Below are 23,866 nucleotides of genomic sequence, written 5' to 3'. Positions count from 1 at the left end.
TATATAATACAATATTTTTTTAAGATTAGAAAATATATCATAGATATTTTCTAAATTATTAGGTTATAGATTCTTTTTTTTGAACTTATTATACTATAGCTATTAGAAAAATAAACATACTTTTGTTTTGTTTTTTTTTTTTTTTTTTTTTTTTTTTTTTTTTTTTTTTTTTTTAAAAAGAAGATACATTTATATTATATTTCAAAAGAGAAAATAAAAGTTACATTTATATAAATAATTATAATTTACGTCAGGATTATTAGAATTAAAAAGGAGACGGCCAATCTTTGTTTGCAATTTATGTTTCCGGACTCTTCGATCAAGCTCCAGCGGCTCAATTTCTCTCGTTTCTTCGTTTCTAACACCATTCATCTTCTTTGAATTCTTCTTCCCCAATCGACGATAAGGGTACCGGTAAGCACTGCAATCTTAGATTGACCCGATCGCAATTTAGATTACGATTTTTCGTCTTTCTTAATTATCCCTTTCTTTAGTTTTTCTCAATTTCATGTTCACGGATTAGAATGAACCTGCCATGAATTTTTCTCTCCTTTTTCTTTTCTGGGTATCTCGATGTTATAGCTAATCGATATCAATTTCTGATTTTTTTTGTCTTGATCACTCACGGTTTAGAATCTGAAAGTCAGGTTAAACATATTCTTATTCAAGTGTTGGTGTAAATTATGTTTAGGTATGTGGTTTTAGTGAAAATTGGTTTGTGTATTAATGCTTTGAAATCTTCTTTTGAATCGCGAAAATCCTTGTTTTTATATATCTTATATCTTGTTCTGCAACCACTTTTAAGTTGTTGTACAATAGCGGGAGATTCAGAATTAGGAATAAAAAATCTCTTATCCAAGTAAATGATGATCGAGAAAATCTATCGATCCTTATGAGCGATGAATTTGATCTTATATACGCATTTTACAATACTAAGAAAGTATTTTGCTTTTCCGTGAATTTGTTGTTCTTAGGATTTAGTGGATTGACTTAGTGGTAAATAGGAGGCATGACCTTGATAAAGGACTAAGAGGCCATGGGTTCAATCCATGGTGGCCACCTGCCTAAATATACTATAGGTTTCCTTGACACTCAAATATTGTAAGGTCGACGGGTTCATGGCTCGGACACTCGTGGATATTGAAATTGAAAAAAGAAGGATTTAATGTAGTCTAGAGCATCAAAGTCGTGTTGTGGTTTATAGCCTATTCTTATCAGCTAGTCATGTTGAATAGGTTTGAGTCAACACATCATGGGGCTATTAATGCTTGTTGAAAGGATCTCTAGAATTTAGAACATAAAGCTATTCATCATTAGATAAACCTTGGTTTAAAAATCTGATGAAGTTTTTGTATATCAGTTGGATTTTGTATCTTCTTCTGCATTGTGTTGACATTCTTTTTTTCTTGCACAAGTTTTAATCATCGACATGCCAAAGATTAGAAGGGCACACTCTTTGTCACTGGAAAAAAGTAGGACATCTCCTTATCCAGTCAACCAAAATCACATCGAGCCGTCTGAAAATGATAATTCCTTAGAATCAACTCAAAATGTGAACCAACTCTCATCTATGCAAATCTAAAGATAATCCCGAATAAACAGGAGTTCACAGTTAGCTCAGGATTAAGGTTGAGTTACCTAGGTCATCTATTCGAAATAGTCAGTCTTAAACAGTAAACAATCTTAAAGTAAAAGTGACTTATTTTTTGGTCCGATTTTATGCAAACTCATTGCATAGGATGCCCTTGCTTTTCATGTCAATACATGAACGAATCAGAATCACTTCGTTTGTAGCACCTTACAACAAATTGTAACAACTACAGAGTGGGCCGCATCCGATATGCTTATCAGAATAAGGTACCCAACCTTATTTATATACTATAGACCGTTTTGGCTATTTACTCGAACTTGATCCATCTTTATGTCTCTACATAAAGTTCAAGCATTCATGTAATAGCCATGGATCTTAGTTTATTGGATTTAGTCTTTTTAAGTGCAATTTACATATTTAACAACTTTATTGAATAAATTGTCAAATAACATCTTTGTTGATAATGGAAAATGTTTTAACTTTACAAATTGCGAGTTTTAGTACATACAACTCGACACGAGTTCTTCTAGGACTAGTTTGTTATCTTCATTTTCAACTTTTGAAAAAGATTATTTGTTATGGCATTTTTGTGTTGGTCATCTAAACTTTCAATATATGAAGCATCTATTTCCCCATTTGTTTCATAGTGTGGATGTTTCTTCTTTGTTTCGTGATGTGTGTATACGAGCAAAACAACACAAGGTTACCTTCCCTTCTCAACCTTACAAATTGTCCCAGCCATTTCATTTGGTCCATAGTGATGTTTGGGGTCCTTCAAACATCACTATTTTGACTGGCAAGCGTTGGTTTGTAACCTTTATCGATGATCACACTCGTCTTACAATGGTGTTTCTTCTCATTGACAAGTCGGAAATGACATTTGTTTTCCAACAGTTTTATGCTAAAGTAGAAACCCAGTTTAACACCAAGATTACCATTCTTCAGAGTGACAATGGTTGGGAGTTCGTTAATAACACCCTTTGTGAGTTCCTGAATTCTAAAGGTATTATCCATCAAAACTCGTGTGCTTATACACCTCAACAGAATGTGGTGGCTAAGCGAAAAAATCGTCACCTCATTGAAGTTGTTTGGTCCCTCATGTTCCCTACATCTCTATCATATTTATGGAGAGATGTTGTTCTGACTACAACCCATCTCATTAATTGAATCCTCTCCCGTGTTGTCCAATTCTAAACACCTTTTGAATGTTTCAAATCTTACCTATCCACGAGTCTAATTCCTGACGCTCCTCTTCGGATGTTTGGATGTATTGTGTTTGTCCATAGTCATGGTCATCACCAAACTAAATTTACTCATTGGGCTAAAAAATGTGTCTTTATCGGGTATTCCCTTCACCAGCGAGGTTATAAATGTTTCCACCCATCCTCAAGAAAGTACTTTGTCTCTATAGATGTAATATTCCTTGAGGATAAACCTTTTTTCCCGTTAGTTCTCTTCAGGGAGAGAATACTCGTGAAGAGACTAACTTGTCCATATATTCTCTTCCTATGGATTTTCTTCCTGAGCCTATCTTGGATTCAAATAATACAGTCCTTCCTACTAATGAAGTGCCTTGGATAACATGCAACAAGAAGAATCTTAGAAAGGAAATAAAGCCTCTTGTTGCTCCACCGGGTACTGTCCATGAATCGGAATCATCTAATGACATGCAGAAATGCATGTCATCTTAGGCATTTTACTTAAAATTATGAAGGTTGTTAAGCAAAATATGCGACAATTGTGCTAGGAATTCATAAGAAAGTGAGCTTGCGTCGATCAGCATGTTGAACCTCAACTAACCCGTTATTTTGTGTTATTATGTGTTTAATGTTCTATTTTTGTAGCTAAAACAGGAAATGGACGCAAACGCGGAAACCGGACCACCGCATGCGGAGAAACACTCCATCGCAAAGGCGAACGCGTCGATCAATGCATGGATGTTGCGGTAATCAGTCGTATGCATCCATCGCATGGGAGTTGCGCTCGTCAAGCGATTGCGGTCATCGTATAGAGTTGCGGTATTAAGTGAATGCGGTCATTGAATGAATGCAGCTACGCGATAACGCATACTAATGGGATCAACGCAAGGTTGGTGGAATGAACGCATCAATGCATCTACCTTGAGAAAATCAAAAGCTGATGTTGACATTTCACCTATCACGCTGTTAGCAGCAGAGGTTCAGAAAAGGATTAACGCACCGAATGTTAGAATCAAAATAGTCCATAATGATGTCGGCGATCCAAGCTCTATAAATAGAAGCCGATGAGCAGAAATTCAAGTTATCCAAGGTTTTCGCCTGAGGTTCGCCTAGGACGGATCCTTGTGATCCAGACAAATGCGTGAGAAGAAGTTTGAGAGTTCTTCACCTCCTTCATGCATTCCGAGTGACGACCAGAGCTTTCAATCGGAGCTAGATCTCGAGAGTCAGCTTCACCGCCCATCCATGGCACCATCGGCAGCCTTGACGCACATCCGCTGGGAGCAAGTCTTTGCTTCCAGCCGGTCATTTCATTTTCCTTTCTTTTCTTATATTGTATTGTATGACATTTGTGATTAAGGAATTAATACAATTTGTTTTCAATGCATTTCTCTGTTTCCTTCGACTCCATCTCCATCTTCTTTGCTTAGCATCTTTACTTTCATTGCAAAACTTAGTGAGATTGCTTGGGTATCGCATACTTAGTCATGTGGATTAGGGATATGAAGCATGTAGCAACCTACCGAGAGGTGTGCGTTGCGTAAGTGTATGAGTAATCTTATTTGCTTAGTGTGAAGCTGCGGCAACGCTTGTCTATAGGCTAACACATTGCTTGTCTATGAGTAAAGTCAACAACAACTAACTACCCGAGAGGGTAAGTGGTTGGTCGCATTAAACAATGTATGCATTGTTCACTAGAGATAGGAATAATCTTAGGTCAGCCAAGTTCATGCGATTACCTTGTCCTATAAGCGCATCATTCATAATTTAGACATACTTGGGAGAGTAGCCTAAAACCTAAATCTAAGACTCGAGAGAGCGGATTGGAACGTATAGGCAAGAACGGGGAACTTAGAGATAAGCTCCGTTTGATAACTTGCATCGCATACACCCTAGGAATAGGTATGATATTATGCGGTCGCCTTATTTATGTGTGTCACTTTGTCATCGCATAAATAAGAATAGAGGCTTATGTGTAGGTCCTATAGACTTATCGCATATATCACATGCGTTCAGCATTAGAAGCCATAGCATTCGCTTACTATTGTATGTGTGTTACATGATCATATGAAGGTTGCCCTTGCGGTCACTCTTAAGGGTTGCAATGAAATCATCTCCGCATTTTATCTCTTTGCTCATTCATTTATTCATGTCAAGTGTTGTCGTGTCTCTACCTCTCATGCATATTCTCATTGCGTTGTCTGTTAGATAGGAGTAGGAGTAGGGTTAACTTAGCAACCTCTCTTCCATTCGTTTATTTAAACCGCCGCATGCACATTACCGCTTACAAATAGCTACAAGTCCCTGTGTGCGCGTTATACTTGGCGTGAACGCAAGAAAACTTGTGACAGGATGCATGGTCATCGCATACATTTATTAACACATATTCATTCTAACGCATGACCATCGATGCATGACTATCAACGCATACCTTAAGAACATGCATCGCATACCGCGTCCAAAGGATTTTAGTTGTCGAGTAAAATTGACTGCTAATTTCCCGTCACCACCAGCACCAGCTCAAGTTCAAGATGCCTCTCTTCCTGATAATACTGGTAAGTGTGTTGAGGGTGACGTGATTGAAAGTGATGAAATTGATAAGACTGTTCCAGACAATGACAAGACTACAGGAAGTAATGAGTCGTTAGGAGAAGTTCAGGAGGATGAGGACTTGTCGTGTGTAAGCAAGTGTGACCACCATTCTCTTACTAATGAGAGGTCAGGTAAAGCAGGAGAGTACGATGCCACCCTTGATATACCCATTGCTCTACAGAAAGTGACCAGGTCGTACCAAGTATTCCATGCATAGTTTTCTCTCTTACGGTAATTTGTCTTCTGGGTTTAGAGCCTTCACTACGAACCTGGATACCGTAGTAATACCAACCAATGTGCATATGGCCATGAAAATTCCTGAATGGAAGGCAACAGTTATGGAAGAGATAAAAGCTCTTGAGACAAATAAGACGTAGGACCGTGTAATCCTTCCTATAAGGCATAAAACTATTGGGTGCAAATGGGTGTTCACTGTTAAGTATAAGTCTGACGGAACGCTTGATAGATATAGAGCCAGATTGGTTGCTAAATGGTTTACTCAGACATATGGGATCGATTACTCGGAAACTTTCTCTCCAGTGGCGAAACTGAACATAATTCGGGTTATTCTCTCAGTAGCCGTTAATAAACATTGGCCCCTTCATCAACTTGATGTGAAAAATGCATTATTGAATGGTGAGTTAGAGGAAGAGGTCTATATGATTCCTCTTCATGGGTTTGAAGCTCAATTTGATCATCAGGTTTGTAAACTCAAGAAATCCCTATATGGTTTGAAACAGTCTCTGAGAGCTTGGTTTGATAGATTCACCACCTTTTTTAAGTCCCAAGGGTTTGTTCAGGGGCACTCAGATCATACCTTGTTCACGAAGAAGTCTGTATCAGGGAAGATGGCTGTTCTAATTGTGTATGTTGATAATATCCTTCTGTCAGGTGATGATGCTGCTGAGATTACCAGACTAAAACAAAAAATGGCAGGTGAATTTGAGGTCAAGGATGTCGGGAGTTTGAGGTATTTTCTTGGAATGGAGGTGGCAAGATTGAAAGAAGGAATATCTGTTTCTCAACGAAAATACACCATTGATTTGTTGAGAAAAATAGGGATGACTAGATGTAAACCGGTTGATATCCCTATTGAGGTCAACGCTAAGCTAGGAGACTCTCTTGACAGAATTCCTGTTGATAAAGAGAGGTACAAGCGTCTGGTAGGAAAGTTGATTTACTTATCTCATACTAGATCAGATATAACCTATGCTAGTATGCTGTCAGTATGGTTAGTCAATTTATGCAAGCACCTAACGAAAAACCTATGGAGGCTGTTACTCGAATTTTGAGGTATTTGAAATCTACTCCAGGGAAAGGCCTAATGTTCAGGAAGTATGACAAAAGACGCATTGAGTCTTACACTGACTCTGATTGGGCAGAAATTGTTACTGACAGAAAATCAACTTCAGGGTATTGTACTTTTGTGTGGGGTAATCTTGTGACTTAGCGGAGTAAGAAACAAGGTGTGGTTGTTAGGAGCGGTACAAAGGCAGAATACAGGGCTGTGAGTTTGGGAATATGTGAAGAAATATGGTTGAAGAAGGTTTTGTCTGATCTTCACCAAGACAATGACGCTCTATGAAACTCTATTGTGATAATAAGACAAGACAGCTATAAGTATAGCTAACAACCCTGTGCAACATGATAGGACTAAACATGTGGAGATCGATAGACACTTCATTAAAGAAAAACTGAATAGTGGCAGTATTTGCATTCCCTACATTCTGTCGAGTCAACAAGTTGTTGACATTCTCACTAAAAGGTTACTAAGGCAAAGCTTCAATAAGTGTATTAGCAAGTTGGGTCTTATCGACATCTATGCCCCAACTTGAGGGAGAGTGTTAAAAATAGTTGTATTTGCCCTAAGGGCATTTAAGTAGTTGTTTTATATCTCTCTACTGTATTAGGATTTGCCTTAGTCTATTTATATGTTGGGTTTGTGGTGATTCTTGTGTATGAAATTAATAAGAATTCTTCTATCATGGTTTTTTCTCCCTGATTTAGGGTTTTTCACGTAAACCTTGACTTCTTCTTCTTCTTTCCTTTATTTCAATATGTTGTTGCCGTTAAATCTTTTGAAAAAAAATTCAAGTGATTAAAGAGAGACGTTGGACAAATCTAGAAAAGAGAAAGATAACACACCTTTCTGATGATACATTTTTCAATGTGTCCTACACGATAGACTTCCATTCGAAGAATTATTCATTTGCCTTTGTAGAGGAGGAAGATCTTTTTCCGACGCGGAGAAGAGAATTATTCATTTTCCTTTGTAGAAAAAAGAAAGATCTATTTCCAACATAAAGAAGAGGAAAATCTTTTTTCAGATATGGTTACTTTGTTTTACAAAAGAGATATACTTGAAAAGTCGTGTTTGTTGGAGGGAAAATACATACATGTCCTTAAATAAAGGTTAGGGGTAAAATGAGGGGCAAAATAAAGAGAAAAGATTATCCCTTGTTGCCATTTTAATATAGTAATAGATAATGAATATATTAATTGAGTAACTAATGTAGAAAAAATATGACGTAATAATAAAAGTTGTAATTCGTTATAGTCCAAGAAGCAAAAGGAAGGATATCTTTTTCAGGAAAGAAAATACATCTGAAAATTCTTAATTGACAAGAGAAAAAATCAAAGATTGTTCCACCTTTCTTCTTCATATATCTAAATGGTGAGGTGATAATGGAATGCCTTTTGGTGAGTTGAAAAAAATTACGGAATTTGACGGAATGATTTTCCCTAAATTGATGATCTCATGTTTTCAATTTTTTGGATATTGGTTAAGAAACAAGAAAACATTGTTTTATTGTTTTCCAATTTTACATAAAATTTTTGTTTCGTTTTCGAAATCTATTTTCTTTTTTAACTACCAAACAAATTTTTGGTATTTTTATTGTATCCCTTGTTTTTTTAAATAAAAAAACAAAAACAGATAAGAAACCAAATCAGGCCTAAATATCTTAATTTAATCAATTATAAAGCTTGTTTATCCAAATTAGATTTCAATGAGGGTTGTTTTCAAATAAACGAAAATGAGTTAATTTATTTATAAATATAGCAAAATGTCACAAAATGTCAATATCTATCGCGATAAACATCTATCAGTGTCAGTGATATATAGATTATTTATTATTATTATTTATCTAAAATGATATTTTAAAGTCTAAAAACATGTTTATTTTAAAGAAGTTGAGAAAAAAAAGCATTGCATATATTTTATTACATTAAAAAAAGGATCATTTGACATACAATCTGATTCGCGCAGTCGCATTCGCTCGTTCTCTCCCGTGTTTCGGTTTTGCAGCTCCGACCAGGTTTTCAAATTTGTTCTTCCATTCGATATCATTAATGCTTGAAATTTATCACTTTGTTACTGAGATTATAATTTTCCTGTTGTCGTTATTTCTCAAAATTTTTTTTAACAGGTTAGTACTTTCGTAGCCAACTAAGTTGAAGGTTTCAGTTGAATTCCTTCTTGCTTAAGTAGCACATATTATGTTAGTTGTTGCCCAATAATTGTTTTCTTGTTGTCCGTGAGATTCTGTATAGTGACCATTCGTTGATCCTTACAAAATTTCAGTAATCGTTATGTTATACTTTATTAGCATCGATTTCCATGAAATAATCAGCTAATCAGCCCAGGAGCGGGACTTGACAGATGGGGGAACTGGCAACTGAGAAGCATGTTAGATACATATTATCCGTTGAAAAGGTGTGTTTTCCATTTATGGATCTTATGCATTTTAGGGCATGTTTGGGAGGGATTTCAAAATGACCAAAATTACTTCAGAATATGTTTTTAATCATTTAAATTCATTTATGACATGTTTTGGAGTGATTTTAAATAGTAAAAATCACTTTTGTCATTTTTAAAATCGCTCCAAAAATACTTTTAATCATTAAAAATCAATTTCAATAGTATGAAAATTGCGTTTAAAAGTGCACGTTTTTTTTTTTTTTTTTTTAATAAAAACAACTTTCATTGAGAAAAAGATAAAAGAATACAAGGGTGTACAAGAAAACCTAGCCCACAAAACAACCTTACTATAGAAAGGGCTTCCAACTAAGTAAAATGTGTCCTAGAGAGTAATTACAAAAAAGCTTCAATATCAAAGCCCACAAAGAAACACGAAACCTCACGAGGGACCAAACCTCACTAAGGTCCCTATTCCTATCCCTGAACACTCTATTGTTTCATTCCCCCTTAAATATCCCACACAACAACACACACACCAGCAAACCACAAAAACGATCTTTCTCTATGAAAGGCAGATGGAGGAGGAATTCCCCAATCGTCGTATAAATATCCTTCTGGCTAGTTATCAGCATCTCAAACTCCTGCAGGAAATAACTCCACACACACACCAGCAAACCACAAAAACGATATTTCTCTATGAAAGGCGGATGGAGGAGGAATTCCCCAATCGTCGTATAAATATCCTTCTGGCTAGTTATCAGCATCTCAAACTCCTGCAGGAAATAACTCCACATAGTTCTCACGTATGAGCAGCCCCACAGAATGTGTTCCAGGTCTTCCTCCGCCTTCCGACACAGAACAAAGCAAAAAGGACCCATTAATGAAGTCCTCTTCGTAACAAGCCTATTTATAGTGTTCCTTGGCACAACAACACTTGCTAGATAAAGAACTTAACTTTCTTAGGGATCTTAATCCTCCAAACCACATCAAAGACCGACACTTTACTAGGGGTGGGATTCAATAACCAACTAAAGAAAGATTTGTAAGAGAAGCCTTCCAAAGGATCGAGGCTCCAGACACGAACATCCCTTCTTCCCTCCCTGAAATTGCACTCTTCCAACAAAGACAGAAGATAGGTCATCTCCATTGTTTCCCTATTGGATATATGACAACAGAACCCAAAAGAAAAAGATACAGAGCTTCCTGACCTAACCAACAAATCAAAGATGGTACGAGTTTTAAAGGAAGACTGATGATAGAGACAGGGAAACACATAGCAAAGGGGACTATCCCTCACCCACCAATCTTCCATAAGTACATACCCCTGCCATCCCCCACAATACAATGGATCAGAGAAGAGAGAGGAAAGCTCAAGCGCAATATCTTTCTGAAGATTCTGTGTGTGCCTTTAATCCCTTTAGCCACCCAATCAAAAGGATGGGTACCATGCTTACTCATAATGATTCTATGCCATAAAGATTCAGGTTCAAGGGAAAAATGACAAAGCCACTTAGCCAACAGTGTTTTCTTGCAAAGCCTTAAATCACCAATCTCCAGCCCTCTTTGGTTCACAAGGGCGCCTAACCACCTCCCAACTAACAAGATGAGAACCCTTTCCGTCTTCCACTCCCTCCCAAAGAAAATCTCTCATATACTTCTCAAGATTCTTGCAAATCCTGCTCGGAGCACGAAACAGAGGGAAGTAATAAAGGGGAGTGCCACTCAACAAAAACTTGATCAAAGTAAGTCTACCTGCTCTGAAGAAGAAACTTTTCTTTCATGTGGCAAGCCTCTTACAAATCTTCTCAGAAATGGGATCCCAAAACGAGATAGCCTTCGGGTTACCCCCCCCCCCCCCAAGGAAAGCCAAGGTAAGAAAAGGGAAAGGAACCAACCTCGCAACCAATGATATCTGCCCATCTCTTAAGCTTATCCTGATCGCAATTAATACCTAAAATTTGGCACTTGCTCCCATTGATTTTTAGATCAAACATGGCTTCGAAAAACCCCACAATATGGTTGAGGATCAAAAAGGAGTCCTCATTCCGGAACATAACAACATTGCATCATCCGCAAACTGAAAATGAGACAAGGCTTCCTCTTACACTGGGTCCTAGGACTTCACAACTTCCTAGACTTCATAACTCCTTACTCCTCACTATTCCACCCTACCCCAAACACCCCTTAGTATTTGATTTTGCGCTTTAAAACGTAATTTTTGTACGAGTAGAATTGATTTTGAAGGATTAAAAATATATTTTTGAGTTATTTCAAAATTACTCCTAAACGTGGCCTTAGTTCCTCATTTCTATAACTTTTTTCTTCTATGTGCTTTTAAAGTACATTTCTATCTGTTTATTCTATGTACCGCATCTTAGGTCGTTTTGTGCACAGAGAAAGGATGATTTTCAATCTGTGGTGATGGAACATCTAAGGATGAATGGTGCATACTGGGGGCTGACTGCACTGGATATCCTTGGAAAGCTCAACACTGTGGATGTTGATGAGGTTGTTTCATGGGTAATGTCATGCCAACACGAGTCAGGTCAGTTCTCAAAAAATAAAAAATAAAAAATTACGGTTTTAGTTTGTGCTTATGGGCATATGCTGAACAAAGTTGCTATTCAATTACACTCTCCCAGGCATCAATTTGGGGATTTTTTACCTGATTCTTATCTGACTCATTGTAATTACTCGGTGTTATATGGGCATTGAGTCGTTGATAACTAAGGCAGAAAAGTGATACTTCATTGTGCAGGTGGTTTTGCTGGCAATGTTGGACATGATCCACACATACTTTACACCCTTAGTGCTGTGCAAGTTTTAGCACTTTTTGACAAGCTGGATGTTTTAGATGTTGATAAGGTGACAAATTGTATCCTTTAAAAATGTTCGTTCTTCCCTTTTGATTGGACGTTTAGTTTTTGCTTTCTTACATGAATCCCTGATAGGCATTGGAGCCACTTTGGGTAACAGAATTTCTAATTGTATATTCCTCATCAACATTCACTTATTAAAATAGTTGTCGAGAGCTTATTGTTTTGGATCTTTTGACATTGATTTTCTATAGAAAGAAAAAATCACTTTTTCATTGATATAATAAAAAGGTAAAAAGAATGTCTATAATCTAACCTTTAAGAGTTCAAAACAAACGGTTAAAAATAGGGCTATTAACATAGGGGTATTTATGTAATTGTGTAAGACTCCTAGGGTTTCCCTGTGTATTCGGTGTATCAAATTTAAAGAATAAGAAAAGTCTTTATATTGTGGTTTTTCTCCCTGTACTAGGGTTTCCACGTAACCTTGTTATTCTTCTCTTCCCTATTCTTTATTTTTTAACATGGTATCAGAGCGCGGTGACGAAACCCTATCCGTTATGGAAGAGAATCAACCCCAATCTTCTTCTGCTGATGGGTCTTCGAGTTTTGACATGAAAACGGTGATCCGAGCAGCTATAAAAGAATGTTTTCAGGATGCACTACCGTAGTTCATTTCTGCTGTCCAGTTGCAATCATCGGAAAGTCGCCATCAGCCGATCGGGTCTCTCCACGCAGAAACGAGCCAAACTCGAGAATCGCAGGTGGATCGTGCGGTTGCGATCAGAGAAGGTCGAGAAGAGCAGACGAACAACGGTCTGAGAAGAATTGACCAGCGAGTGGAGTATCCGGTCACGATCGGAGCTGGAGCTAGCCGTGAAGAACAAACGACCTATGATCGGAGCCATCACGATCAGGGCAGAATCGGCAACCTTGGACGCAAAGAGCAGGCTGGCCACGAAGAACAGATGACCTTTGATCAGAGCTATCTCAATCAAGGCAGAATCGGCGGCATCGGACGCGAAGAGCAGGTTTATCGGTCCGATCTGAACAGGGTTGGTACCGATCTGGAGCAAACCGGGCCGTTCTGGGTTGAACCAAGGCAGACCCAGACCCGTTTTTTTTATTTCAACTCTGACTCGAGGGTCTTTGCCCGACCCGATAGTTCTTCCACAGCCCGATTTTTTGCGCCAGCCGATCCTATTTCAGCCAATACTTCTTCCTTCACAACCCGACCCGATGGTCCTTCCACGTTCAACAGTCGAGGTCTTGAACAGCCCGAGCAACCAGCACCTGTTCCAACCACATGTAGTTCAACTCGTTATCCAGACAATGTGAGACAATGGTTGGCTTACCTACAACAACAGATTTCTGATTTGGATACGATGTTCGGTGCAAATCCTCAATTGGTTTATTCAAAAAATCCGGTAAACTCATTACCTATTGTGCCTAATGTTTCCTACTTATCTGGTTCGATGGGTAATTTTGCAGGATTTATCGTAGGGGAAAAATTAAATGGCCAGAATTATTTCTCCTGGTCCCAATCAATTCGAATGGCCTTGGAAGGATGTCACAAGTTTGGATATTTGACAGGGGAAATTCCAAAGCCGGCCCCAGGTAATCCACAAGAACGAATTTGGAAAGGAGAAGATTCATTGTTACGGTTTGTTTTGGTGAGTAGTATGGAACCCCAGATAGGAAGACCACTACTATATGCTGCAACAACCAAGGATATCTGGGAGGCAGTGCAAGATCTATATTCTAAAAGATAGAATGCCTCTCAACTATATACACTCCACAGATAGGTCCATGAATGCAAACAAGGGTCCATGGATGTTATTTCTTATTTTAACAAACTGTTAATGCTGTGGCAAGAGATGGACTTGTGTACAGAGATTGTCTGGAATTGTCCATAGGATGAGGCCCAATATTTGAAGATTGAGGAAGCAGATCGTGTTTATGTGTTTTTGGCTTAATTAAACCCAAAGTTTGATGGTGTCCGTAGTCAGATATTGGGCCAGCGCCCGACTCCTTCACTTAGAGAAGTCTGTTCTAAAATACAGCTGGAAGAGGATCGGTCGTGTGCCATGAATAATACCATTTCTACTACTAATGCAGCCGCCTTCGTCGCCAAGCCGTCCGGTACTGATGGTGATAAAAAACCTCCACCTGTTTGTGAACATTGTAAGAAGTTTTGGCATATAAAGGATCAATATTGGAAATTACACGGAAAGCCCCCAAATAGCAGGCGACAATAGTCTCATGACAAATCTAATACTAGTAGTGCCCTGATAAGTGATTCAGTAGATGAACAAACTCAGAAGCAATCTTCTGGTTACAGTAAACACAGCTCGAGTACGGTTGGGGTGAGTGCAATTGCACAATCAGGTAATTTCCCTTCTTTTGGCCTGATTAGTATAAATGGTAAAAAACCATGGATTGTGGATTCAGGGGCTACTGATCACCTTACAAGTTCCTCAGAGTTATTTATGTCATATAATCCAAGTGCTGGTAATGAGCGTATTCGAATTGCAGACGGGTCTTTTGCCCCTGTTGCGGGAAAAAGGCAATATCTCTCCGTTTAATGGTTTAATCCTATGTGATACCTTACATGTGCCTAAATATCGTATAATTTGTTATCTTTCAGTAAAATAACAAGAGATTTGAAGTGTAAGGCGATTTTCTCACCAGATTCCGTTTTGTTTCAGGATCTGAAATCGGGGTTGACGATTAGCACTGCCCGGCACGATAGGGGACTATACTTCCTTTCTGACGAAGCTTCCTCTAGGAATGATCACCAATCTGGGTTTATGTCTTTAAATTTTTCTGTTTCTGAACATGATGTTCTGTTATAACATTTTCGCTTAAGACATCCAATTTTTCAATATATGAAGTATTTATTTCCTCATTTATTTCGTATAGTACTTCTTCTTTTAATTGTGATGTGTGTATTCGTGCCAAGCAACATCGTGTTTCTTTCCGTTCTAAGCCTTACAAACCCTCGAGTCCGTTTTCTCTTGTTCATAGTGATGTATAGGGTCCCTCACCGGTTACTACTTCCACTGGAAAACAGTGGTTTGTCACATTTATAAATGATCACACCCGTCTCACCTGGATTTTCCTTCTTACTGATAAATCTGAAGTGTCCTCTATTTTCCAACAGTTTAACACAACTGTCGAAACTCAATTTAAAACAAAGATTGAGATTTTAAGAAGTGATAATGGACGAGAATTTTTTAATGCCTCCATCAAAGAGTTTCTTGTTTCTAAAGGTATTGTCCACCAGAGCTCGTGTGCTTACACTCCGCAATAAAATGGAGTAGCTGAGCGTAAAAATCGGCATCTGGTTGAAGTAGCTCGGCCTCTTATGTTATACACCACTCCTCCGTCGTACCTCTGGGGAGATGCAGTTCTCACTGCTGCTCATCTCATTAATCGGATGCCCTCTCGTATTCTTAATCTTCATACTCCTTTAGAATTGTTTAAAGAGTCCTTTCCTACTACTCGATTGATTTCTGATGTTTCTCTTCGGGTTTTTGGTTGTGTTGCTTTTGTCACTCCCATGGTCCAAACCGCACGAAATTTACTCCTCGTGCTCAGAAGTGTGTCTTTGTTGGATATTTACTTCATCAATGTGGATATAAGTGCTATCACCCGTCATCTCGAAAATACTATGTCTCCATGGATGATCAGTCATTTTTCCCTGTTAGTCATCTTCTTAACCCTAGTCCTAAGCATGATAGTCTGGTCCTTCCTACCAATCGAGTTCCTTGGAAAACTTACTACAGGAAGAATCTCAGGAAGGAAGCAGTGTTGCTTGTTGAACCAGAATTGCCGACTCCAGTACAAGAGTCAGACCCGCCATCAGGTCCAGGTACGTATATTCCTAATGATGTTGATATATGCATGGAGACTGATGAAGGCAGGCAAGACAAGGGGGAAGGAAGCAGTAATACTAAAAGAGTGATAGAAGGAGAAACTGCAGAGGATGAAATGATCCTTGCTAATTCTGATGTGGAAGATACTACTGAAGTTTCTGATACACAGATAGTCAATCATGGTGAGGAGCCTGGAGAGGTGAAAGAACGTGATGCATCACTCGATCTTCCTATAGCCCTGAGGAAAGGTACTCGTTCATGTACTAAATACCCTATGCATAGTTACATGACGTATAGTAATCTAGCATTCGAGTTCAAGGCATTTACTACTAGCTTGGACACTGAGGTGGTTCCAGATAACATAAATGTTGCAATGAAAAAACCAGAATGGCGGTCTGTTGTTATGGAAGAAATAAGAGCTCTGGAAAAGAATAGAACCTGGGAATCGGTGACTTTGCCTGAAGGGCACAAGACAGTTGGATGTAAATGGGTGTTTACTATAAAGTACAAGTCAGATGGGATGATTGACAATTGGAAATGGGTGTTAACTATAAAGTACAAGTCAGATGGGTGTTTACTATAAAGTACATGTAAATGGGTGAAGGACCCATTTACAGTTGGATGTAAATGGGTGTTTACTATAAAGTACAAGTCAGATTGGACGATTGACCGGTACAAGGCTAGACTCGTTGCAAGAGGCTTTACCCAAACCTATGGAGTAGATTATTCTGAGATTTTTTCACTTGTGGCTAAACTTAACACGATTCGAGTGCTTTTGTCAGTTGTTGTGAACAAAGATTGACCCTTACACCAACTTGATGTTAAAGATGCGTTTTTGAATGGGGAACTTGAGGAGGAAGTCTATATGAGTCCCCCTCCCGGGTTCGAGAGTCAATTCAAAAATAAGGTGTATAGATTGAGGAAGTCACTATACGGATTGAAATAGTCTCCAAAGGCCTGGTTTGACAGGTTCACAACGTTTGTGAAAGTACAGAGGTATGTTCAAGGGCATTCCGATCACGCACTTTTTATAAAAAGATCAACATCAGGGAAGATAGTTGTTCTTATTGTCTAAGTTGATGACATTGTTTTATCTGGAGATGATGATGTAGAGGTCACGAGACTAAAAATAGAGATGGCCAGAGAGTTTGAAATTAAAGACCTCGGGAAGCTAAGATACTTTCTGGGAATGGAAGTGGCTCACTCAAAAGAGGATATATCAGTTTCTCAACGAAAATATACTCTGGACTTGCTAAAAGAAACAGATATGACTGGGTGTAAACCTGTTGACACACCAGTAGAATACAATGCGAAACTCGGTGATAAGAATGATAGAATTCCTGTTAATAAAGAAAGGTATAAGCGGTTAGTTAGGAAGTTGATATACTTGTCTCACACAAGACCAGATATTTCTTATGCAGTAAGTGTTGTCAGTTTATGCAAGCTCCCTGTGAGGATCATATGATAGCAGTTGAACGTATTCTTTGGTATCTCAAAGGAACTCCTGGTGAAGGCCTAATGTTCAAGAAAACCGATAAACGATATGTTGAAGCTTACACTGATTCTGACTGGGCTGGGTCTGTTGTTGATAGAAAATCTATGTCTGGGTATTGTACATTTGTTTGGGGAAATCTAGTCACCTGGAGAAGTAAAAAACAAGGAGTTGTTGCTAGAAGTAGTGTTGAGGTTGAGTATCGGACCATGAGTCTAGGGATTTGTGAAGAAATCTGGTTGAAGAAAGTATTATCGGATCTCCAGCAAGATAATGAGCTTCCAATGAAATTGTTTTGTGATAATAAAGCTGCCATCAGTATTGCAAACAACCTAGTTCAACATGACAGAACTAAACACGTAGAGATAGACAGACACTACATTAAGGAGAGGTTGGACAATGGAAACATATGCATCCCTTATATTCCTTCAAACCAACAAGTTGTTGATGTACTTACAAAAGGGTTATTGAGACAAAATTTTAATTATTGTGTAAGCAAGTTGGGCCTTGTCGATATCTATGCTCCAATTTGAGGGGGAGTGTTGAAAATAAATAGGACAATTAACCTAGGGGCATTTATGTAATTGTGTAAGACCCCTAGGGTTTCCTACTGTCTATTTATACGGTGTGTCCTTGTGTATTCAGTGTATTAAATTTAAAGAATAAGAAAAGTCTTTATATCGTGGTTTTTTTCCCTGTATTAGAGTTTCCACGTAACCTTGTTGTTCTTCTCTTCCCTATTCTTTATTTTTTTAATATAAACTACCCTGATTTGAGTTGATTTTAGGAGTATAATCACAAAAATCTTAATCCGCACTTATAGCTGAATGGTCTAGGATTTCTTTCTATCTATAAGCTAGAAACAGTAGCCTTACCAGCATTTAATCACAGGACCTAGCTTCTTTTTCAGCTATAGGCACACATCCATGATAGAATACCAAACTGAAAATGGAATTTTATTGAAACAAAACATATCAAAGGAAATAAAATTCTACTGCTCTTTCTCCCAGATGAGAGAAATGTCGCTTGAGCTTCCTCATCTTCAAAACTTGAGCTAACAGTGCTGCAATGCTTCCATAATTTTGAACAAAACCTTTAATAACCTGACAACCTCAGAAATCTATGGATCTCTTTGATGGTTTGTGGAGTTGGCCATTCCAAAATAGCCCTTACCTTTTCTGGGTCCACTTCCACTCCCTTACACAAGATTATATGCCCCAAGTACTCTACGCGTTCCTTGGCAAACTGACATTTTTTAAGGTTGGTGCATACAATTCATTTTATCTCAAAATGGACAGCACTACTTCTAGATGTTGCAGATGATCTTCCAAGTTCTTACTATAAATCAATATATCATCGAAGAAGACTAAGACAAAGTGTCGAAGGTAAGGCTTAAAGATATTGTTCATCAAGGCTTGAAACGTGGAAGGAGCATTGGTCAATCCAAAGGGCGTTACCAAAAACTCGTAATGTTCTTCATGAGTTCTAAATGTTGTTTTCTCCACATCTCCTGGGTACATTCTGATCTGATGATACCCTGACTTCAAATCCAACTTAGAAAATAACTTTACCCCATTTAATTCATCAAACAATTCTTCTATTACGGGTATAGGAAATTTATCTGGCATAGTAACGTTATTGAGGGCCCTATAATCAACATAGAACCACTAGCCCCCATCTTTCTTTCTTACCAACAACACAGGACTTGAATATGGGCTTGTACTGGGTCTTATGATCCCTGAATTTAACATCTCTTCTACAAGTTTTTCCATCTCGACTTTCTGTTGGTAAGCATATCGGTAAGGTCTCACATTTACCAGATTCGTTCCCTCCAAATGAATGTGGTGCTCAATACTTCTTCTCGAAGACAATGCCCCTGGCCACTCAAACACATCCTCAAACTTATTCAGCAACGTGGGAAGTGATTCAGAAATAGTGTCCTCTTCTATCCCATACCATTCCGCCATTGATACTCCTCCATCCATCATTCTACATTCGATTAAAAAGCCTTGATCCTCTTTTGTCCACGATTTCATCATACTTTTCAGACTCACTCTCACCTTCGTCAGACTAGGGTCTCCTTGGAGAGTTACTTTGCGAGTTCCAGATTGAAGGTCATGGTTAAGTTACGCCAATCCACCTCTGTCTTTCCTAACGAATGTAGCCACTGCATTCCCAAGATAAATCCACGCCTCCCAGTTCTAACAGAAGGAAATTGTCCCTCAACCTCCATTCCCCAATCACGAGCTCCACTTCCTTACATATTCCTTTTCCCTTGACTGCCGAGTCAGACCCCAAGACCACTCCATAGTTTGAAGTTTCTGTCATTGTCAAAGTAATCACCTTGCCAACCTCTCGGATATGAAGTTATGTGTTGCTCCGTAGTCGATCAACACAATCATTGACTCCCCTCTTATTTTTCCTTTGATTTTCATCGTTTGAGGATTGGTCAATCCAACTACCGAGTTTATTGAAAGTTCTGCCACTGTAGACACTTCCTCTACAGTCAACATTTTCAACTCTATGACTTCTTCCTTCAGGTCGTCCTCCTCGCATAGCTCCATTTCCTCCCCGTTCGCATTCACAACCAGTAACCTCAACTCTCCGAGTTCACGTCCTTTGCAACGATGTCCAGCCGAATACCGTTCATCATATCTGAAACATAACCCTTTCTCCTTTTTAGCTTGAAACTCAGCGTCCGTCAGCCATCTAGACGTTCCTTCCCTCCGATTTTCTCCCACTGTTACCCCTCTCAACGCAATCGTCGTCATCGGAAGTGATTTAGTAGTCTTCCCTCCTTCTTTCATTTCTTTGGTATTATTTACTTTATTAGCAACGTCATTGTTCATTTTAGACTTATTCAGGATTTGGATCCTACCTCCGAATGACTTTGCCCGACCCGTATCCATTCGCGTGTTTTCACGGTCTTCAACTCGTTGGGCCAATTTCATCATTTGTGCCAACCCAACCAGTTCCTAAAACTCAACCTCTGCTTTGACCCACGACGCAAGCCTATTCATGAACGTCTCCTCCAAAACCTCATTAGAAAGATGTGGTAACGGAGCCACCAGCTTGTCGAACAAGTTCCGATATGCCGCCATTGTCGTCACCAGAAACCTTCTGCAGATCGATCCTCCTCCGAACGATCGGAATTGAACTAAGAGTCTCTGCTTCAAATCCTTTCGGTCCTTGAATGGTTCACGTTCTTCTTTGGAGCGATACCAATCCAGCGTAGCCCCATCGAAACTGATCACGACCTCTATCATCTTCTCCGATTCAGTTAGTTTATGGATCTGAAAATACCTATCCACTCTGAATAGCCACAAGTCCAGATCACTTCCACTAAAAACAGGCATTTCGACCTTCTTAAATTTACTTCGATCGTTCACCCGCTCTTTTGCTCCCAACTTGGCCGTGTTATTCAACACATCCGGAGTTTTGTCATTTGATCCTTCGGTTTGTTCGTTCCTCAATCCCTCCATTACTTAGTAGGTACTGCTTTTCCCTTCGCCATTCCGCCACATACAAGATTAACATCTTCCGGTGCTTCTCCGCTTGCATTCCCAACTGATCAATACTCTTCGCCAAGGACGCTAAATTCTCCTCAATAGTAGGTAGTTTCTGCATCTCTACCCATAGTCCGAAAATCTCCTGATCCAACAACTCCAGCTTCTCGTCAAATCTCTTCTGAGCCATTCATCCCAGATACCAATTTGATAGAATATCAAACTGAAAATGGAATTTTATTGAATTCAAGAAGAATTGAAACAGAACATATGCAAAGGAAATAAAATTCTACTGCTCTTTCTCCCAAATGAGAGAAAAGCCTTAGCCCAACCTTTCTACCACAAAATACTCAACAACCCTCACAACTCTCCGCCTCCCCCTTTATTCGAAATGCAAATTCTCTAACTAACTAAGTTGGTCCCTCAGTTGGATGAAGCACATTTGCATTTTCCAATCTTTCCCATATTGTCTTTGTTCCTCCACCTTTGCTATTGAAATATAGCAATAATATTGGTGGTCTATCAATCCATTGAAAAATGCTCTCCTTACCTAAACCATCTATTACCCAGAACAACCAAGGCTAGGAAGGGGGAATTCCGACATTTCAACCTACAGAAACAATGAAAATTAGACGCACTTGATTCTCCCTTGTATATCTTTTTTCTTGAGAAAAATCACTTCCATTAAGATGAATGGCAGTATATAATGCCATACAAAAACAGAGACCGGCTCAAGAAAACGGGCCATCAAAAAGTACGTGGCTTCAGTCTTTTGAACAGGGAAAAAGGAAAAACAACAAAAAAGCTTCATAACATAAACTTAAAAAGAGGCGTGAAAATGTACCATTTCTCCAACGTCTTCCCAAGAGCCTTCCAACTCTTAAAAAAATATTCCCTTTATTTCCCGGCTAAATATTCCCCAAGACGCAAAAAATTGGCCTGCCGAAGTATAAGATCCTGTCTCAAGGAGGGTGTAAAACCACTTTCTCCATCATAGTATGACAACCAAAAAAGGTATCAAAGGCACCAAGTCTTTCAAAACTTCCCATAAATCTTGAGTGCAAAGGGACAAGGATGAAGAGTGCGATTCAAGTCTCCTGCCCGATTGAATGCACCATTTGGGGTTAAGCACTACAGATGATGAGTTTTGTAAAGTATCAGATTTTAGGGTAGTTGACCCTCTCATGAGCGGCAAGATCTATCGTTACACTTAACCCTACACTAGATGTTGTCAGCCTTCAAAATGAAGATGGCTCCTTTTCTGGGGATATTTGGGGTGAAGTTGATTCAAGGTAGTCTCTGACTCTCTGTCCATTTCTTTATTGTATCTTCTTTTAAGGAATCAATGCTTGGTATGATACTATATATGATACAAAGTTACCCAGCATAGAATATTTATGAGCTTCGCTTTTTTCCTCCTTTCAGATTTTCATATATTGCAATTTTATGCCTATCGTTGTTACATCAATTGGATAAAATCAATGTTGAGAAGGCCGTGAACTTCATCGTTAGTTGCAAAAATATGGATGGTGGTTTTGGATGTACACCTGGTGGAGAGTCACATTCTGGGCAAAGTATGTAGCCACTTCTTCCTTTATGTTTCAAGTACTCCAAAATTGTTCCTAAAAATGATCAATTTACAAAGTGAGATAGTGGATAATATGCCATCAGTGTTGGTGATAGCACGAGTTTGCTTTTGGTCTATAAACTTCACAATATTGAATAAATTGCAACTAAACTATTCGGGTGAGAATATGTTTCTGATTTACATAATACTGTTGACGTTTGCCCAACTAACAATCATTTACATTGTCCTTTAATCCAATGCAAATATCTAAACGCCAATGCATTGCTGTAAATACAGTTTTCTGTTGTGTTGGTGCTCTTGCTCTCACGGGGTCTCTTCACCATATTGACAAGGATCTTCTTGGATGGTGGCTGTGTGAGCGGCAAGTTAAATCTGGAGGTCTTAATGGTCGCCCTGAAAAACTCCCTGATGTGGGTTTGGGATAAGATCATTATTACTAAGTTTGTTTCCGTTAGTTGCGCTTTTGAACTTCTACTTAGAGACTTTGTTTCGTTGCTTCAGGTCTGCTATTCATGGTGGGTTCTTTCTAGCTTGATCATGATTGACAGGGTCCACTGGATTAATAAGGAAAAACTGATCAAGTTCATCTTAGACTGCCAGGTTACTCTAAGCAAATTGTTTCATTACCTAGCATGGCTTGTAAATTAGGGATTGTATTGTTTCTAATCTGAGATAAATTCCATAACATCGTTCTTGTAATTGGAGAAGTGCAGGATACCGAAAATGGTGGAATTTCAGATAGACCAGATGATGCTGTTGATGTCTATCACACATACTTTGGAATAGCAGGTTCATCTTACTATCTTAAGCAGACAATCTTCTATATCTCGTCTTCCCATTGCAGAGAACCAAATAGTTGTTAACTTGAAAATATTTATTGTTGGCTAATGTGAATAATATCTTATGTAAATTTATACGTAAATGAATGTTGCAGGACTTTCACTTCTTGAATATCCATCGTTGAAAGCCATAGATCCAGCATACGCTTTACCAGTCGACGTCGTGAATAGGATTCGTCTTGGCAAAAGGCATGCTATCTAAGAGAACTTTATCTTTTTTCCAAGTTCTGGTAAGTTAAATTCCATATAGTCTTTATTTGATGATGGGAAGCCATTGATGATCACTAGTCAAATTTAGCTCTTGGATCTTGAGTTTTGGACTGATATGGGTCTTAGAGACCTATGAAGAAAGGTGAATCATGCTGTATTGTTACTAGCAGGATTTGATTAAGTACAATGATTTAGAAACTGCCTATTGATTTCATCTTGTTTTCTTTTCTTTTGCATTTCAAGGTAGTGGCCGAAGTGGCTAAGTGAAACTATTATGTTATACAATTCTACAATTCAATTCTTTTACTGCCAAATCAAGTTTTATTGGAAGATAAATCTATAGCTCTTTCTTTCTTTTGGTTTACTTAAACATGCAGACTTTTGAAGATAAATCTAGTTTTTATGGATTTTTATGAATCAGCTCACCTCAATGCCTCAGTTGATGTTCTTCATCT

The 23,866-nt window shown here is 38.5% G+C and overlaps 2 protein-coding genes across 23 annotated transcripts; both read left to right on the top strand.

The window, feature by feature from the left end:
• Positions 1-125: 125 nt before the first annotated feature.
• LOC120086166 (geranylgeranyl transferase type-2 subunit beta 1-like) lies at positions 126-23,747 on the top strand. 22 transcript variants are annotated; one of them, XM_090317426.1, is made up of 11 exons: positions 126-414; positions 8,651-8,699; positions 9,023-9,097; positions 11,461-11,627; positions 11,841-11,957; positions 22,000-22,066; positions 22,200-22,348; positions 22,639-22,772; positions 22,864-22,962; positions 23,076-23,151; positions 23,297-23,747. In XM_090317426.1, exons 3-11 carry the CDS (start codon positions 9,069-9,071, stop codon positions 23,401-23,403), a joined length of 945 nt encoding a protein of 314 aa, XP_090173552.1. In that variant the 5' UTR covers positions 126-414; positions 8,651-8,699; positions 9,023-9,068; the 3' UTR covers positions 23,404-23,747. The 22 variants fall into 22 exon arrangements, with proteins under 22 accessions (XP_090173552.1, XP_038898588.1, XP_090173556.1 ...); XM_090317413.1 differs by having other exon boundaries at positions 263-414; positions 9,015-9,097; positions 11,477-11,627; XM_090317418.1 differs by having other exon boundaries at positions 274-414; positions 9,044-9,097; positions 11,477-11,627.
• LOC150033619 (uncharacterized) lies at positions 12,423-14,810 on the top strand. Its single transcript, XM_090317807.1, has 3 exons — positions 12,423-12,521; positions 12,570-14,286; positions 14,607-14,810. The coding sequence occupies exons 1-2, from the start codon at positions 12,423-12,425 to the stop codon at positions 13,668-13,670; spliced, it is 1,200 nt and encodes a 399-aa protein (XP_090173933.1). The 3' UTR covers positions 13,671-14,286; positions 14,607-14,810.
• Positions 23,748-23,866: the final 119 nt, after the last annotated feature.

Source organism: Benincasa hispida, chromosome 9 (genome assembly GCF_027475165.1).
Source record: "Benincasa hispida cultivar pf3 chromosome 9, pf3_genome.v1.1, whole genome shotgun sequence".
NCBI lineage: Eukaryota > Viridiplantae > Streptophyta > Magnoliopsida > Cucurbitales > Cucurbitaceae > Benincasa > Benincasa hispida.
The sequence above is the reverse complement of the archived record's forward strand: the minus strand, read 5'-3'. Positions and strand labels throughout refer to the sequence as shown.

Excerpts from the sequence above, each read along its gene's own strand:
- LOC120086166 (XM_039042660.2), top strand. The coding sequence starts at position 9,044 with ATGGGGGAACTGGCAACTGAGAAGCATGTTAGATACATATTATCCGTT. Across the intron at positions 9,098-11,476 it reads ACATATTATCCGTTGAAAAG|AGAAAGGATGATTTTCAATC; the intron begins GTGTGTTTTCCA and ends TTTTGTGCACAG. Across the intron at positions 22,067-22,199 it reads TGGGGTGAAGTTGATTCAAG|ATTTTCATATATTGCAATTT; the intron begins GTAGTCTCTGAC and ends TCCTCCTTTCAG.
- LOC150033619 (XM_090317807.1), top strand. The coding sequence starts at position 12,423 with ATGGTATCAGAGCGCGGTGACGAAACCCTATCCGTTATGGAAGAGAAT. Across the intron at positions 12,522-12,569 it reads CGAGTTTTGACATGAAAACG|TTCATTTCTGCTGTCCAGTT; the intron begins GTGATCCGAGCA and ends GCACTACCGTAG.